The 17830-nt window shown below is 49.1% G+C and overlaps 1 protein-coding gene across 1 annotated transcript in view; it reads left to right on the forward strand.

The window, feature by feature from the left end:
* The first annotated feature begins 14936 nt into the window (after positions 1 to 14936).
* The window catches only part of WNK2 (WNK lysine deficient protein kinase 2), an 84245-nt gene continuing 81351 nt past the window's right edge, over positions 14937 to 17830 (forward strand). Inside the window, exon 1 of the mRNA XM_063181827.1 lies at positions 14937 to 15650. Coding sequence (XP_063037897.1) covers positions 14937 to 15650 — 714 coding nt within the window. The remainder of the gene's footprint in view (positions 15651 to 17830) is intronic.

Raw genomic sequence — 17830 nt, forward strand, 5'->3', positions numbered from 1 at the left:
GCTTTCCTTCCAAGCAGAAAGGAAAATTGGCAGATATCTTTCAGTCTCTCGGTCCCTCAGGGCTGGGTCCATGGTTGCTGCTGAAGCAGGACTGGTCCCCTTGAGCAGCTATGACAACTCCATAGCACTGAAAGCTTGGAAGTACCAGGAGATTATAGTATGAGTCCTAGTAAAAGGTATATATTGTATTAGTGGCCTTGCCCCGATCCTAGTTGTTCTAAATGGGCTGCAGCTGTGTTGTCCTTAATTGGGCAGCAGCTGTGGCCAATGAAGATAACTGGGATAAAATGGGGTGGGTTGGGTGGTTAGGGAGAGCCTTGGAGGAGCCCTGATGAAGAAGCAGGAACAATGCTGCTGTGAAGAGCTGCTTGTGAGAAAACCAGGTGGTATGGGACTCTAGAAATATGATAACAACAATATAAATAAAACAATTGGTGACCCCGATGTGATAGAAGATAGGATGGCCAGGAGCTGTAGCAGCCTGAGAGCTGGGTCTCTAGAAATATGATAACAACAGGAGATACCTTGCCCGGCCCTGGAAGGCTGGCTTGGGAGCTGGGAGGTCTGTCCTGCTTTCAAAAGTTTGTTTAAAAGAACTAAATGTTATCAGAACTTCTAAGATAGGTTATTGGTAGTTTTGAGTAGATGGCTGAAATCCAGAGGATGGATTTAAAGAAGGGAATCAACAGTATGTATGATAACAGCTCATTATGGATTTATTATGTTTGTGTTTGTGAAGGAATTCTTTTACTCCTGCACGAATGAAAGGGAGCAGACACATCCTTCAAGTACCTTAAGGGGGCTTGTGAAAAGATGGAGACTGACTTTTTACATGGGCAGACAGTGATAAGACAAGGGGGAACATCTCTATATCTGGATTAGATACTAGGAAGAAATTCTTCCCTGTGAGGGTGGGGAAGCCCTTGCACAAATTGCCCAGAGCAGCTGTGGCTGCCCCTGGATCCCTAGCAGGGTCCAAGTCTGGATGGGGCTTGGGGCAGCCTGGATCAGTGGAAGATGTCTCTGCCAGGGCAGGTGTGGAAGTGGATGGGCTTTAAGGTCCTTTCTAACCCAAGCCATTCTTGGTTCTGTGATCCTTGCACACTTAAAGTAGCAGAGGAGGAATATGAGATTAGGGCACTATAGGACCCTATCTTTTCCAGCTGTTTCTTCGCTGTGACTTTGGTAATGTGTGAAGGGCAGCGCTCCTGGGCTGCAGGGTGTTTTCCCTTTGTTTGTTTAGCTTCTGCTATGGGATAGAAGATGTAACACGTAGTTCTGAAGAATCATGGGATATAGAATCATCAAGGTTGGAAAAGATCTCCAAGGTCAGCCAGTCTTCAGCCAAAACCCAACCTGGTCACTAAACCACATTGCAAAGTTCCCTGTCGGCTCTCATTTTGAACAGCCTGGACTCCACCATATCCCAGGGCTGTTCCAATACTTTGCCGCTCTTTCAGTGATTTTTTTTTTTCCTAATATCCTGCCTGAACCTCCCCTGGTGGAACTTGAAGGTGTTTCCTTGTGTCCTATCACTTTTTATGTGGGAGAAGAGATTGAGAAACCCCCTGATTGCAGCCTCCTGTCAGGGAGCTCTGGAGAGCGAGAAGGGCCAGAGCTGCTGCCTGAGAAAGGCAGATGTCTATAAATAAAGTGCATCAGATGTAGAACCCAATAAGGAGAGAGGAAAGTGTGCTCAGTGACTCTGTGAGCCAAATGAAAACATATGGCTTAAGCTTGGGTTGTGTGTGCTGCAATTAACACTGTAAAGGTTATCTGAATATTTTCCTCCCATAGCAAGAACCTAAATTATCCCTTTTATCCCAGAATTAACAGAAACAAGAAAAATACAGACTCTTCAGGAGGTGGTTTGCAGCCCAGTCCCCTGGGAGAGGAAGGGAGAGGGTGAGACACCCCTGACATTCAGCAGAGGAATCCCAGTTATGCCTCCTCTTTGCCAAGTCCAAATCTGTCTCTTGTGAGAATGCTGCTGGATTGGTAACATTCAGCATCAAGGAATTTGTGCTCAGCAACACACTGGCTCCCAAATGGAGGTGTCTGGCGTTTGATCTCTGAGGTCAAAGGGAAATGAAGAGCCTTTCTCTCCTCCACCAGCCCCTGATGCACAAAGACAACTTTTCCCCTAAAGCCATTTCTGCTTCACATTTGCCCTAATCAAAGAAAAGGGACTCACATCCTTATTGGCCTGTGGAAGGAATCTCTGAGGCAGGTGCATGAATTCTCAAAGCAATTGGGGTCATGGCTCCCTTTGCAAGGAACTATGTGTTAGAATTTTTCTGGGCAAGTTTGGCTCCTCAGCCTAGAGATCCCATAATATGCAAACACTAAGGAGCTGCTAACAAGATCAGGCCCATGTGTAGAGTATATTCCCTACAGCTTCAGAATGACCTGTGTTATAAACAGACCCAAGGAAGGTTTCCTACCTGTCCTAAGGTGACTCCAAAGCCTGTCCAGCCCTTGGCAGAGAGCTTTGTGTGCCAGTGATTGACTCCTGGCTTTGTGCTCCCTGTGGCACCTTTCAGGGTTCAGAGCTGGCACAGCTGGTGTGAGGCACCTTTATTAATGGGATGGGGCCCTGTAGAACTGCTGTGAAATGAAGGAATCAAGATGTATTCTGTGACATTACCAATTAATTTCTTCTTGTAGGAACTGAGAAAATTGAAAGTAATGTTCTTTGAAGCTTTTCTAACTCAGTCTTGCAACCTGCTGTTGAAGGATGCATCAAAGCAAATGCTGTATCACAAAACAGATATACCAGAGACAGTGTGGTATCTCAGCTGCTTCTGCCTACCCTTGTGTTTGCAGAACTTCATTAGTATGTTTTTGCAGTAAATAAGTGAGAAAGAGATCACAAAAGAGCTCACATGTTGCTCGTAGATGCTGCTGTGTAGGCTGTTCACTAGCAGCCTGCCTCCTTGCAGTCAGGGCTGGAACAGCCTGACTTAGCAGGAAACTGATGGAAGGAAATCCCACTGCCCTCCCATTCCTCTGAGAGCAGCAAGTGCTCGAGGCAGAGCTAATGTCCCTTTAGGATCTGGATTATTTGGCCTTTGCACGTTGTATTGTTCCTAATGCCACAAATTCTCAAATGTTCCTGGGAACTGTGAAAGCCAGAAGGAGCTGCGCTTCCACCCAAGCTACAGACAGCTCAGTAGAGAGGCCCTGGCACAGATTCCCAGAGCAGCTGTGGCTGCCCCTGGATCCAAGGCCAGGCTGGACAGGGCTGGGAGCAGCCTGGGACAGTGGGAGGTGTCCCTGCCATGGCAGGGTGGCACTGGTAGAGCTCTAAGGTGCCTTCCCACCCAAACCAGTCTGTGATTCTGTGATATCCACCCTTCAGTTGCTGAGATCCAGCTGCACCTCAGTGTGAGGAAGGCACTGTTCCCCCTGAGACTGTGCAACTTGTGTTTGATCCTGAAACATGCCTTTCTGCTGGCATCCCCTGCTTCCAGGGGAAGAGCAGTACCCACTACTGGTATTTCCAGTATTTTTTCATGTTGCCAGACAGTTGTCTGTTTGCACTTTACAATCCTAGCCCAATTTGGGCCCAATTCCTCCAATAAATAGGGGTGAAATTTTTTTTTCTCCTCTCAACCTTCACAAATTCCCCAGCATCCCATCTCCCTACCTGTGCCCTCCCTCCCCATGGTTTCTCCCATGGTTTCTCTCATGGAGAGCCCTGATCATGAGAGGGGAACCCTGGATAGAGAGGGCAGTGGTCTGGTCAGGATCTGCTCCTGGGAAGAAGAACCTTCTGTCACAGACCTGAGTCTCCACACCCACACCCCAAAGGATTTTCCTCAAGACTTAGTGGCTTGGCATAACCTTTTGGATCATGATTCCCTTTTAAAGGAGTTACAGGATAACCCTCCTTCCTTTCCTCCTTCCTTTCCTCCTTCCTTCTTTTTCCCCAATCATATAAAAAACCCAGTTTGCTAAGCCATTTCCTGTGTTTATTTCTCTTGTGGGATGCAGTTCCTGATGTGGAAGGCGCTCCTGCTCCCCGTTCTTGCTCTGTGTTCATGCACAACGCTGGAGGATGTGGTGCTGCAGGAGGGTAGGTGCTGGTGCAGGTCCAGGACCATCCTTCTGCTGCCCACAGCTCTCCAAACACAGATAAAAGGGCTGCCTGGTTTGGAGCATGTGCAGTCTAAGTAATGTGAGAGCCAGAAATACTCAGGAGGCTGATACTCAGTGAGGGAAAAGGAGATGCTCCCTCAGAACACCAAAGAAAAGCAACAGATAGACATCACTAGACAGGGGTGGGTAGATGTTTTCATGTGTAAGAGCGAAGTGGGAGACGGTGAGAGAGGAACCTGGGGAGGGGAGACTGCTGCTCTGTAGTGCTGTGGAGGCAGGAATGGCAGCAGAGCACAGCGACTGCCTCAGATGGAGACAACGCTGAAAGCATCACTGCCTCTGCAGCATGTTCTGGGCTCAGAACACAAGTTGCTAGGAAACTTTTATATTATAAGTCATTCATCTTTAAACCCTGGGAACACAGTAATAGCTTCTCCTCTATGCTAGGGAAGCTGCTTTAATGTCAGTCCTGACATTACTGAGACAAGCAATATGTGAGAGAGAGAAAAATACTTTGAATTATCCTGAGCAAAGATTAAAATCTAACATTATTTTTAGATAGCTTGCAGGGTTTAACTGAGGTTTAGTCATTCTGGTGTGACTAGCAAGACACTGATGAAACATGGAATCATACAGCTGTAGAGTACCCCAAGCTGGAAGGAACCCACAAGGATCATCCAGTCCTGCCGTTTTTTCACTCTTTCTTTTTTGTTTGGGGCTGTTTTGTTGAGGGTTTTTTCTCTCAGTTTTTCCTTCCTTTCCTCCCTGACTGGTGGTACTGCCATCCCAACAGTCCCAGACAGATGTGATTACCAGCCAGCAGCCTGAGATGCCTGGTGGCTGCAGTGGTGGCTTCATTCTCCCTGTTACCCCATGCATCACGCCAGTCCACTCAGGGAACTGCACTGTGCTTGCTGCTTTTATTTCCCCAGTGCTCTGGGCACGCCAATGTATATCTGGCTTATTTCCCATGTCAAATTCACAATTTAAAACATGTTACATGACATGTAATGGTCCCCTAAAAAATAAATAAAAGGTAAAATATCCCCCAAACCACTGCTGATAACGGTACTGTGAGTAGTTGTAGTGGAGTTTTATTATTACTCTCACTATGGGACCTGTCCCAGGGTGTTGGCACCTTTCCCATACTATGTTGAGCCTCTGTCGTTGCTCTGGGGGAGCACTGCAACTCTGAATGATTCACTGAGAGAGAGAACACCCTGCTAGGGTTGGCATTAAACATGTTAAGGGATTCTAAAAGTAACATCCTTGGAGCTCTGTGCAATGAAGGTTGTTGGGCGTTTTTTTCTGGATGGAAATGGTGGTGGCCTTTATCACATCAGGTGATAGACCTGGAAAAAGCAGACATGTTTTTGAACTCAACCCAATTCTAACTTAAGACTTGTGTAATGACACCGGGGTGGAATTGGCAACCAGCAGTTCTGCATGAAAAACATTTACTACATGTTTGCCAAAATTACCTGTAACATGCAGGTGTTCTTAACATGTGGTTTTGAACTGAGAAGATCACTGAAGTATTTGGCAGTAGAGCAAAGTAGACAAATATGCACTCTATTAACAAGGAAGTTGTTATTTCTGTTCATATTTATTTGTAATATTTATCTAATGGTCTACATTTTAAAGGACATGATGTGTCCACAGCTCAAAATACAGACACACATGGAGTTGGACTTTATGATCCTTATGGCTCCCTTTTAGCTCAGGGTATTCCATGATTCTGTGGATGAGTAGATCTGTACTGCAGGATCACAAGTTGAATAGTGGATAATAATTATATTGCAGGGAATCTCTCCCTCAGTGCTCTACACCTGCCACATAGGTAGCTGCAGACTGAATTATGGCAGCATAAAGAGAGATCAGTTCCTTTGAAACCATCTAATGCTTCAATGTTATGGCAACACCTTCTCTCTTATGCCACTTGGTGGTGCTTAGTGATTTTGGCTCTCACATACATAATTTTGTAAACTTACTCTTCAATTACACAACCAGTTGTCACTGTGGCTTGAAAATGGGCCAAATCCCTGCCCAGAAAGTAAACCATAAATTCTAATGAGCAAGGTGCTGGTGCCTAGCTGCTAATGACTTTGATAATCATCTCTTCTTCTCAAAAGCAATAAAATATATGTAGTGTGCTAATTTCAAGGAAAAAGTTAAAATATGAGCTTAGAATCTTTGAATGTATGATATCTAGGATGAGAGATGGGTAGAATTGTGTCATGTTTGGTTAATTTTTCAGATTAAAAATCATGTTTTAATTTGCCTTGCAGATTTTTGGGATGTATCCGGGTGGGAGACTCCCCCATTCTTTTGAGTGCATGTTTTTACTCAACAAGCACATGCACGGTGAGCAGACCCACAATTAAACTAGGAAATTATTATATCACATGCTGATCCTGCCTTCATTTTAATCAGTGGCCAGTCAGTGCAATTAAACCAGAACTGGGACCTTAGCTTTAGAGCCCACCTGGAAATTCAGCACATTGCACCAATTTCACTCTGTTGTCATCTAAACTATCTGTTGTTAAGTATAAATTAGTTGCTCTGCAAATCTTATGGAGTTCTATTTTTGTAATTTTGTCCAACACTTATTCTAATTCAATTTTCAGACAAATACTACTAACCAATGAATGATATCTGATGTTTTGAAAACACTGAATTTTAACATCTGAACCTGAACTCCAGACCTTGATGTTTGGTACCCAAAGTGAGATATGTTGCTTTTATTTTTGGAGGTATGTTGTAACTGAGAGGTGTCAAAGGCTCCTCCTAAACCCTCCTCGTGCAGGATGCCAACTGTCTTGGCAGAGTCCCGAGATCAAGGGTTCATGGGCAGCCTTTTGCTGCTGTCAGGGAGAAGAAGGAAAAAGAACAAAGGACTCAGTCCTGGAATCTATTGTCTGAGGTCTGAGGTAGGATCTTCAATGGATTTTCTGGCTTCTTCTTGGGAACTGGAAACAGTAATGGCAGCTTCTTTATACTGTGGTATTTCTCACTTTCTTCTTTGTTGTGTTGGACTGACAGATGAGAAGGCAATTTTGACATAGCAATGTGCCATACTTATTCACCAAATACTGAAAACTGGTAGTATATCAATGCTCTTCTGGAGTATCATTCTACAAGGCATAAGGGTAAGAGTGATATTCTATTAGGACCTCTAAAAACAATTCAGAGGTAGCTGTGACTCTGAACATACACACCAGTGGCTCTCCACTAATTCTTATTACAAGGAAAAAAGCCACACATGTAATTCTGCCCAAAAGGGTGATGCAGCTTAACCTGAGGTAGCTTGGAGAAAATGAGGCTGTGGGGAGGCCTTTCACCCTCAGCACCTCCCTGACAGGAGGGTGCAGCCAGATGGGGGGTTCTTTTCTCCCAACTAACAAGTGACAGGACAAGAGGAAACAGCCTCAAGTTGCCCTGGGGGAGGTTTAGGTTGGGGAATAGGGAAAATTTCTTCACTGAAAGAGTTGTCCAGCTCTGGCACAGGCTGCCCAGGGCGAAGGCAGAGTCACCATCCCTGAAGTGATTTAACTGATGTGTAGATGTGACACTTGGGTTACTGGTGATTAAGGTGGTACTGGGTTAATGGTTGGACTTGATGACCCTAGAGGGCTTTCCCAATCTGTGGCTGTTTCAGATGTTTGCAGGGGATCCAGCAGAGAGAAGAGCAACACTATACTAAGCAACTGCACAGGTCTGCAGGAGATGACACAAGGCCACCTCTCCTGTGTAGCCCACACTCCATGTCGGAGCACTGAGTCCATGGATGCACCTATTTATCCCGAATGTACTGCCTGCTTTCCAATGATTCCGGCAGAGCAGTCAGCACTGGCTGAAAGGCCTGGTCGTGTATCTCAGTCACCCTGGGACTCCAAAAGGTTCCTTGTCCTTGTTGTGCCCCCCAAACAGGCTTGGAGCTCCGTGTGTCCGTGTGGTGACTCCCCGCAGGAAGCCAGTGATGTTTGCTGCTTACTTAAAAGCTCTTAAAAATGCAGTGTCAGTGTACCAAACAGGAGGCTTCTCATGAGGAGGGTGGAGCACGAGGGCTGTTTGGAGCACAGGTGTTGACTCCACAGGTCTTTTGTTGCCATCCGTGTGTGACACAGTTTCTGTATTCCTTTAGTGGTTAACCTTTGTAAATATTGTTTTAACTTCAGGTTAATGCCTTGGTAGAGGTACTTGTGACTTTTGGGTGTTCCTCACAGTGGTGTGTTCAGAGGCCCTGGAACCAGTCAGGCACATGGGTGCAATCCTCAGAGCACAGCACCTGTTCAAACTCGTTTGTGACAGGAGCCTGTCACTAAATGCACACTGCATGAAGGGAGGATTTTGTGCTGAGGTTTTGTGCTCTCACCCTTTCTTCAGTTCATGGAAAAGCCAGGATCAAAGAGCTCAGTATAACGAGCAGCGTTGCATGGAGACCAGATCAGCAGATGTTCTTATTGAAGTTAGAAGAACTTATGCCCCATCTTTTATGTTAAGAGGAATAATGGCACTGTCGTTACGTCTTAAATCTGCATATTTTGTAACACAATGTGTTCGATGGGCTCTTTGATAAAATATAGCTTCATGCTAAAAATAAAAATAAAAGGTATTCACTTGCTCAACTTATGTATTTGACATTTTGGAAAGTCCTAAACATGCTATTAAGTGTCACATTTAACTCCTTGATTTGGTCTATTTTGCTCTGTTCCTTGTTTTGATCTAATTCTTACATTGCTCTTTCCATCTATTTTGTTTTCATTATAAAGGTACCTGAGGGATCACAGCGGGAAATGGCACAAGAGGTGAAAGAGGTTTTCAAAAAACCCAATCTACTCTTTGAACTCTTGCAATCCCTGTGGCCACGCAGGAGCATTTGGAAATTAATTGGGTCATTCATTTGGGCTTATGGCAGGCTGAAAGCCATTGTTTTCTGGCAAAGAAAAGCAGATAAATAATTAAGTACAAACTTTGAAATTACACAGTAATTTTAAAACAACTATTCATCATTGGTCAGATTTGGTGTGGGAAAGATGACAGGCTGCCTGTCTGAAAAATAAATCTCACCTTTGTAGAGTGGTGTGGAGAGATAATGCTCAATGTAAATCATGGAATTGTAAAATAACAGTGTTTTTGCTGACTAAGCTGCCCTTTAGGGAGGCCTGAACACAATTCCCTAGGCACAGCTGGTTCCTGGGCTGGGGAGCAGCAATCACACCTCATAAATCCATACAGCAATGAAGATACTGTCCATTAACTTCTGTGCAGCACCATTAAGCTTGTTTATTTAAGGAACCTGAGAGGTAATGTGGTGGCATATTATTATGCCTATTAAAATCTGTAGGAATTAAGAACATGGAGCATTTTTTCCTGTCTAAGCTCGGCATGCATGTTAGAATGATGTGTTGTACCCGATTCCCACTGCAGGGCAAAGAAAGATAAACGGAGCCCAGCCTGTCCTGAGGAGGGTGGCACACACCTTCCCGCCGCCCGCTCCCTGCCCTTGCCTGGCTCCCTGACCTGCAGGGTGAGTCTGCCAACAGCATCCATCATTCTGACATAAAGAGATGCTTGTTTATGCCTTTGTGATTAGTTTGTATTAACTCAGTGACTGAGTGTCATGGAATCAGAGTCATTAAGGTTGGAAAAGACCTTTAACATCAAGACCAACCATCAAATTGAGATCAACCGATACTTAGGAAGAAGTTCTTTACTATAAAGGTGGGCAGGCCCTGGCACAGGTTTCCTGAGAAGCTGTGGCTGCTCCTGGATCCCTGGCAGTGTCCAAGGTCAGACTGGATGGGGCTTGGAGCAGCCTGGGACAGTGGCAGGGGGTGGAATGAGATGACCTGGAATCCTTTTAGGATACCTGGACCACTGTATCTACAGTCTCTATAAACAAATTATTAAAACAGAACACAGATGACCTAACGGAGAAAATATTGGGAAGTTGGGTTTTTAAATGGTCATTACTGTTCTTTCTAAGAAAAAACAATTACTACAAAACACTACATTAGGGCCCATAGCACATGTGCAGGTGTAAGAGCATACCCTGGGTGCAACTGAAAGTAGCTCTCAATAGGTGTTTGACCTGATTTCAATCTGGTCATAAATTATATAAAAAACTGAGTTAATTGAAAACTGGAGGCCAGTACAGAGGTTTCCATGGTGTCCTGCAAGCATTTATTTTAAACAAATAAAAAATTTCTCGGTATCTGAGAACCTGAAAGGCAAGCTGGTTGAACGGGACTGAACTTCCTCACTCAAAACTAACAAACATGGAAGGAAAATTAGGGCTGTTATTAAGTGCAAATGGTTCTTCTTCTCCCTTTTAAAACTAACACTAGCTATTAACTGGGACAAGCTGTCCTGCTCTGTGTCAGAGAGTGACTGACTGTTCCAGAAGTGAGGCGAGTCACAGACACACCTGTGGTAATCTGCTCGTCAGGTGCAAATGCCCATCTGTGCTCTGGGGTGACACGTGTCTCACCCAGCACCGTGCACGGAGGGAGAACTCCACCGGGGGGATGAGCATCCTTTCATTCCTGCAAGGAGCAGTTCTCCAAGTCAAAGGCTTGATTAAGGTCACAGTCTGAGGTAACACCTTTGCTGTCTGTTAGTTGAAACCTGCTATAATTTCCAATGCCATCTGCATAGCAGTCAGTTCTGAAGGGTGAAGCTGCTTCTAGCTTGCTCTGATGATGGTTGATGAAAACTGCAACTGTTCATGTTTTTTCATGCCCTTTGGTAACACAGCACACTGATGTAGTAAGCTGTGTGGGTAAACAACATCCTTGTGTCTGTGTGTCTGCTGGCTTGCATAGGCTGAAACAGGTGAGCAGGAAAATCAATAACAGGCTTCTGTCTTGGGTAAACTGAGGAAAGTAGAGGCAACCCCATAAAATAGCTCATGACAGGATGGAGAAGGTTGGAGGGGAGCACAGTGGGTCACCTGGTGCTCCTGCTCAAACAGAATCATTCTAGAGCACAGGATTTTGTGCACAGACAGCTCTGGAGTATCCCAGTGAGGGAGACTCTGCCCCACTCTGTGCAGCCTGTTCAGTGTGAGGTCCCCTGCCCAGGATGGACATTGTCCCTTGTGGACAGGTAGCTTGTAGGTGGCTGTTCCCAGTGCTGGGGGCTTTGGGCAGATGGCAGAAACAAAGCGTGTGTCACTCTGTATTTTGGGTGCCATTGCAGTCCACCCCATATGCCTGCTGAGCATTCCTCACCCATCAGGCATGAACCTGGCACAGGGGACTGGCTTGGGACTGCCCAGGGCATGGCAGAACTGGGCGCTGGATCCCTCCATGGCTGTGTGCCCATTGTGGTCATTGACCCTCGGGAAGGCTGGAATGACAGCTCCTGATGGCTGAGGAAAATTCTCCGTCTCCTGGGTAGCATGCCTCTGCTGGCATGGGCCATTGTTTGCTGCATGGAGTGCTGGGTCAGACCAGCTCTGGGGCCAGTGCCAGAGCTGCCCATGCTGTGCCATGCTGCTCGGCAGGGTGGCACTGCCCCAGCGGGGTGTGGGGCCCAGCCCGTGGCGCCCGTGCTGTCACACCTGTGCCCAGCTCACCCACCTGGGCATGCCGAGCAGGCAGAGGGCAGCATGGAAAAGGCCAAACAGCTGTCTGGGAAGAAGCATTTTCTTTCCATTTTAGAATGCTGAAGATCATCATGTAACAGAGCACTTGATAATGGATCACGATTAAGTCTGTGACATGCGAATTATTGCTAAGTTTTCAGTAGACATATGGACACAGGAAAAGCCCTGGGCACCATGTGGCACTGGACAGCACAAACATTCAGCTGTGAGAACAGGTCTTGTTTCATCTGTGCAGCCCTGGGAAGGGGTCAGGGGACACTGGTGCAGCATGACAGTGCTCATGTATCTTCCTGAGGCAGAGGTGGGATGTTCCCTACACCTGAGGGTGTACAGATTCCCTCTTTCTTCTTGCAAGACCTGGCAGACAGGGAAATCCACTCTCCTTCCCCCCCTCCCCATATTTTTCTTGATTGTGGGTTTTGGGGTTGGTATTTGGTCAGCTCTAGAATATTCCCATTTTATCCTGTCCACCTGCAGAGCAAAATGTTGCCAGCTACATTTAGCCCTCTAATTACGCTGAAACTTATTCTTTTTCTACATGGTGGTGGGAATTTCTGTTACTCTGAACAGAGTTTTAGGTCAATTTATGTAATAAGTAGGAGAAAGTGTCAGAGCTCTTCCCCTTCCCTTCTTTTCTCCTGGTAGCTGCAGACTGCTCCCTGTGTACCAAATATCCATTTGTGCAGAGAGGTGCAGAGCCCAGCACATAGGACTAATATTCGGGAATTCGGGTTTCTATACAGCACACAAATCCGTGTTTCATGCCACAATTGCAAGTCCTAGAAATATCACTGATATTTGAACACTTCAAAAAGCAAACCACTAAAAGATCAAATGCATCCATGAGGCTGAATTATTAGTGAAGTGTGAAAAATAAAACACCAGTACAATAACTACCCAGTTTCTTATTTTAAAAGGTTTTTAAAAAATTCATTCTTAACTGAAAATTAATTAATTAAAACAAGAACTAATTATGGTTGCCTGACAGTCAACTTCCTTTCCTTCAGAAATCTCAGGGATTTTACTTGGTAAAACTTAGCTTTTTATTTTTCTTTATTTATTTAAATTTTAATAACAAAAACATACGGTGTGTTTGTATGAACCTAATACTTGAGAAAGCAGCTTGGCAGTAGAGGCAATCAGAGTCCTTTTGTGAATTTACAGAGCAGAAATGTCACAGCTGTTACAGGGCACAGCCTTTGGCAAAGCCAGTGTCCCATGTCTCTGACCTCACCTAAAGACGGATTACAGAAGTTTGGGTTGGAAGAAATCTTAAAGCCCATCTCATTCCTAACCCTGCGATGGGCATTGCTAACCCTTCCTCTATCCCAGGATGCTCCAAGCCCCATCCAAACTGACCTTGGACATTTTCAGGGATGGGGCAGCCACAGCTTCTCTTGGAAACCTCTTCCAGGACCTCCCCATCCTCACAGGCAATAATTCCTTCCCCATATCCCATTTAACCCTGTTCTCTGGCAGTGGGAAGCCATTCTCTTTTGTCCTGGCCCTCTAGGCTGCTGCCCAAAGTCCCTCTCCAGCTCTCCTGGAGCCCTTCTTCTCCAGGTGACCATCCCCAGCTCTTCCAGCCTGTCTCCAGAGCAGATGGGCTCCAGCCCTCCAATTATTCTTGTGGCCTCCTCTGTCCCAGCTCCAGCAGGTCGATATTCTCCTTGTGCTGAGGCCCCCAGAACTGGAGGCAGTGCTCCAGGGGGGTTCTTCGAAGCACAGATGGGTGTCGAGATCAAAGTTTCCCTCTATGTAGGCTAATTTGAAGTGTTGGTCACAGTGAATGATGGGGTCAATATCCATAGACTGATTATTGAACTGCCTGGAATAAAGAAAAAACCACAAAAAAGATAACCCAAGGTCATGAGGCCTGTCATGTGTTGTGACCTACCACGCAGCACATGGCTGGGCTGTGTGGTGTTTGCAGTGGCCACGCCTGAGTCGGTCCCTGGTCACATTTTGCATTTGGGGAACGCTGATGCAAAGATGCTGTGTGCAAAGAGTATCCAGTTCCCTTCAAGTCACCTTCCCTTTACTCGCAGGCATGACAGTCGGCTTCTTGGCACAGCCACCTCCTGGATCCAGAAATCAGAGGGAGTTGAGGCCCGCGCCCTGCACCCATCACACACCTGTGCGGGCACTGAGCGCTCGGGGGATGCTCTGGGGGACGTGTCTGGGAGTGATGCACTCGGGGGATGCTCTGGGGGACGTGTCTGGGAGTGATGCACTCGGGGGATGCTCTGGGGGAGATGCCTGGCAGTGATGCACTCGGGGGATGCTCTGGGGGAGATGCTGTGGAGGGCAGGCTCTCGGTGGATGCTCTCGGCGGGCTGCTCTGCAGGGGATACACTCGGGGATGCCTGTCGGAAGATGCCGTGGGAGGATGCTCTCTGGGGATGCTCTGGGCCCGTGGGGGCACCTGCCAAGGGGCGGACGTTGCCGGACGCGGAGCGAGGCGGCGGCGGGGCGCGGGACCCTCCCATTGTCTGCGGCGGGGCCGGGAGGGGCGGGGGAAACGGGGGCCGAGGTCGGGGGGCGGCCGCCCACCCTCCGCAGCCTCATTGGCGGTCGCCGAGCGCCGGTGCCCGAAATGGGCGCTGCCCGGGAGCTCTGCCATTGACAAAAACGCGGCGGCGGGGCTGCCGCAGGGTGCCCGCGGGCAGGGGCGCGGAGCCGCCGGGCGCGGAGCGGGAGGTGCGGCAGGGCCGGCGCTGCGGCGGGGGCGGGCTGCGGCGCAGGGGCGGGCCGAGCCGAGCCGAGCCGAGCCGCGGAGCCCCGCACCGGCAACGGCTCCCCCGGCCCCGCCGCGCACCCGGGCAGGCGCACGCTCGGCGGAGCCGCCCCTCCTCCGCCGCCCGCCTTCCCCCGCGCATGGCGCTGAGCGCGGCAGCCCCCGGCTCCGCACGTAAGTAACGGCCCCGCCGCGCCTTTGTGCGCGGGCCCGCCGCAGGTGAGGGGCTGCACCGGTCGTCTGGCGCTCTCGGCCGCGCCCCTGCCGGGCACCGGGGACGAGGGGGAGCCCGGTCGGAGCGGCCGCGGCCCGGCCCGGGGGCCCGGCTGGTCGGAGCCCCGGGGCCGGGGGAGGTGCCCGGGGGCCGGGCCGGGCCGTGGCGGCGCCTCAGGGCTGCGCTCTGCCCCGCGCAGGTGGCGGCGCGGGCGCGGCTCGCGGTGACTCCCCCGGGCCGGGGCGGCGGCGGGCGCTGAGCCCTCGGCCCGGATGGAAAGCGGGGGTGATGCCAGAGCGGCACCTCGGCGCGGCGGCAGAGGCGGCGGCCGTGGCGGGGTTCCAGCGGCTGCCGAGCCCGGCGCTCCGCCGGCCGCGGAGACCGGCGTGAACATGGATGGGCCCGGCGGCGGGGGGAGCGGGGCGGCCGCGGGCAGGGACGCTGCTGCGGCGCCGGCTGCCCCCGGGGCCCCCACCCCTCCGGCCCGCGGCCCCGGCTCCAGGGACCCCAAGCTGGTCCATCAGCGGTTCCTGCGGAGGAGCGTGGTGGACTCGGACCAGGAGGAGCCCGCCTTCGACCTGCCCGAGGCGGAGCACCAGCGGAGAATCATCCTGCTCCCCAAAACCCGGAGGATAATCGCGGAGCGGGCCAAGGCGGGGCAGGGGGCGGCGGAGGCGGCGGGCCGGGAGGCCGAGTGCTCCGGGGAGCCGCGGGCAAGGCCGCCCGCCAGCAGCACCGCGGGCGCCGAGGAGCAGAAGGAGCCGGGCAAGGATGCGGAGCGGAGAGAGGCGCAGGATGCTGCCAAGGACCAGGGCAAGGCTAAGAAAGAGGAGCCCGAGGAGGAGGCTGATATGAAAGCGGTTGCCACCTCGCCGGATGGCAGGTTCCTAAAGTTTGATATTGAACTCGGGCGGGGATCCTTCAAAACGGTCTACAAGGGTCTGGACACGGAGACGTGGGTCGAAGTCGCGTGGTGTGAACTGCAGGTAAGCCTAGCTGATCCTCCTGTGCTTTTTTTTTTTTTTTTTCTGCCTTATAAGCCGGGAACTAAAGGCGCCGCGCTGGTGTCATTCAGAGCAGCTCAGCCCTGAGCAGCCTTTATGGTCACCATCGCTTAGAATCCAGTGTCTAACTATAGCGCAATATCCCCATTGGCTCTGCATCCACCACCTTATGTACACTCCTCCCACGCTTAACCCCCTCGGCCCGGCGCCGCTGCCGCCGCGGGGGCCGCGCAGGACGCGCCTGGTGCAGCGCCGGTCACGCGTGGCTCCCGCGCCCTGGCGAGGGCGGAGCGGGGATGCTCGGCCCGGCCCCAGCCCCTCTCGGGCAGCCGCTCCCGACAGTTAAAATGACACCGACAGTCGGTGACCGGAGAGCGTCTGCAGGGGGAAAATTTCCTTTTGTGTTATGGCTTCATAAAGCTGAGAAGCTGCTCCCCCCGACCTTCCCTCTCCCCTGCCATGGAATTGTCACTGCCCTAGTGAATGAAACCTCCTAATATGCCCCGGTGCTTGCTCTTTTCTAGGTACTACGTTTGCAGTACTTTGGTTAGGTCAAACACTTATCTGACCAAATACCTTTGAAAAGGCAGATTTTTACATTAAAGTTCCAGATCTTCAGAATGAAGTAGTATCATCCAGTAATATCTAAAGAAAACGAAGGTTTATATGCTATCTTTTGCTGTTACCCTGTTCTTGGTGGATTTTGTAGCATTTAGTAAAAATCACAGTAGTACATGCCTATTTTTTATTCTTATAGTGCCTGTTACCTCACTTTTGTTGGCATCCATTGCAATGAAACCTAATAGAAAAACCTAATACAGAATTGATACTGGTTTTTTTTTTTCAGCCTGAGTTTTTCTGTAACTTAGGTGAAAGGAGGTTTAACTCTTATGATTTGGGGTCTTTAAACTTCCATTGGATGGCTGAGCTTTATGGCCTACAAGACTATTTGAAACTGATATGGAAATATCGTGTTATTGTACGTCTAAGCTCTTGGTTGTTTATATTTAAATGTTGGCCCAATCTGTTTGTAAATTACTCCTGGCTGCCTGGGATAGCTGGGGATGGATGTACAGCCACATCTTTATTCTCTGATGATTTCATTACACAACATAATCATAATTCACTGCAGAAGTGCTCTCTTAATAAGAATTATGGGGAACACTTCTCAGTCTTCATGGTCGTGCATTCCCCAGCTTTTATCAGCCAGGGATGCAGAATGGGAGGCACAGCAGTCGGGCAAGGTATGGAGGGCTGGTGGTGAGGGGCTGAGCCCCTCTCTCCTCCAGCCCGGGGGTCTTGGTGGGCTTGTGGTGAAAGGGGGATCTGGGGGATTGTTAAGGGGATTTAAAAGAGAGCTGCTGGAGGAAAGCCTGTGGGCAGGTCTGGCTTTGCTGGGAGCTGAATCCGGAGTGTGTAAGGCTTCTGCTTCAGCAGCCTGAAATGCACGAGGGGTGGTGGCTGGGAGAGGCTGATGCTGCTCCTGTCAGTCGGCGCAGCCCAGGCCAGCCCCATCACTGCAGAGCCATAGCACAGACCCAGGATTCTGCACGATGCCGGGTTTTCTCAGAGGGCTCTAGCAGGGGGTTGACAGAAAGGGATTTTCCACGCATTTTCTGTAATGGAGCAGCTTTAACGACCAAAGCCTGCCAAATGTATTGGTGAACACTGCTTGGAAGTGCTAGTCTGCATCATGGACACCTAAGGAACAGATTAGGAAGAGAAAACTGTAGTGTGAAAGCTTTCTTACCTGGTGAATGGCCTTCATATTCTTAATTACACTTGTTTAGGAATTCTTGTACTGACTGTATGTGAAGAAATCTGTATAATGCTCAAATTCCTACTAGTTTTCACTATATGTGCTTCAACCCCGATCAGGTCTTACTGCTAGATATTTTCAATTTGATACAGGATTTGCTTTAGGCTTCTAATTGTGGAAAGAAAATTATTGTTTGGCTGCTTTAGAGAAATTGGTGTGAATCCCTCGGAGGCAGGGGCTGCTGGGTCCCTTTTGGGTGATGCCGAAGGTGATGTGAGATGGTATGTGACTTTGGAAGCCAGTACTTGGGTCTGGACTGGGAAAGCCTCATTGAATGACAAAAGCCTTTAACGACTATAGGATTAAAGCCTGTGCCTCCGGACTGGATTTGTATGGAGGAGGC

This window comes from Melospiza melodia, assembly GCF_035770615.1.
Source record: "Melospiza melodia melodia isolate bMelMel2 chromosome 10 unlocalized genomic scaffold, bMelMel2.pri SUPER_10_unloc_1, whole genome shotgun sequence".
NCBI classification, from domain to species: domain Eukaryota; kingdom Metazoa; phylum Chordata; class Aves; order Passeriformes; family Passerellidae; genus Melospiza; species Melospiza melodia.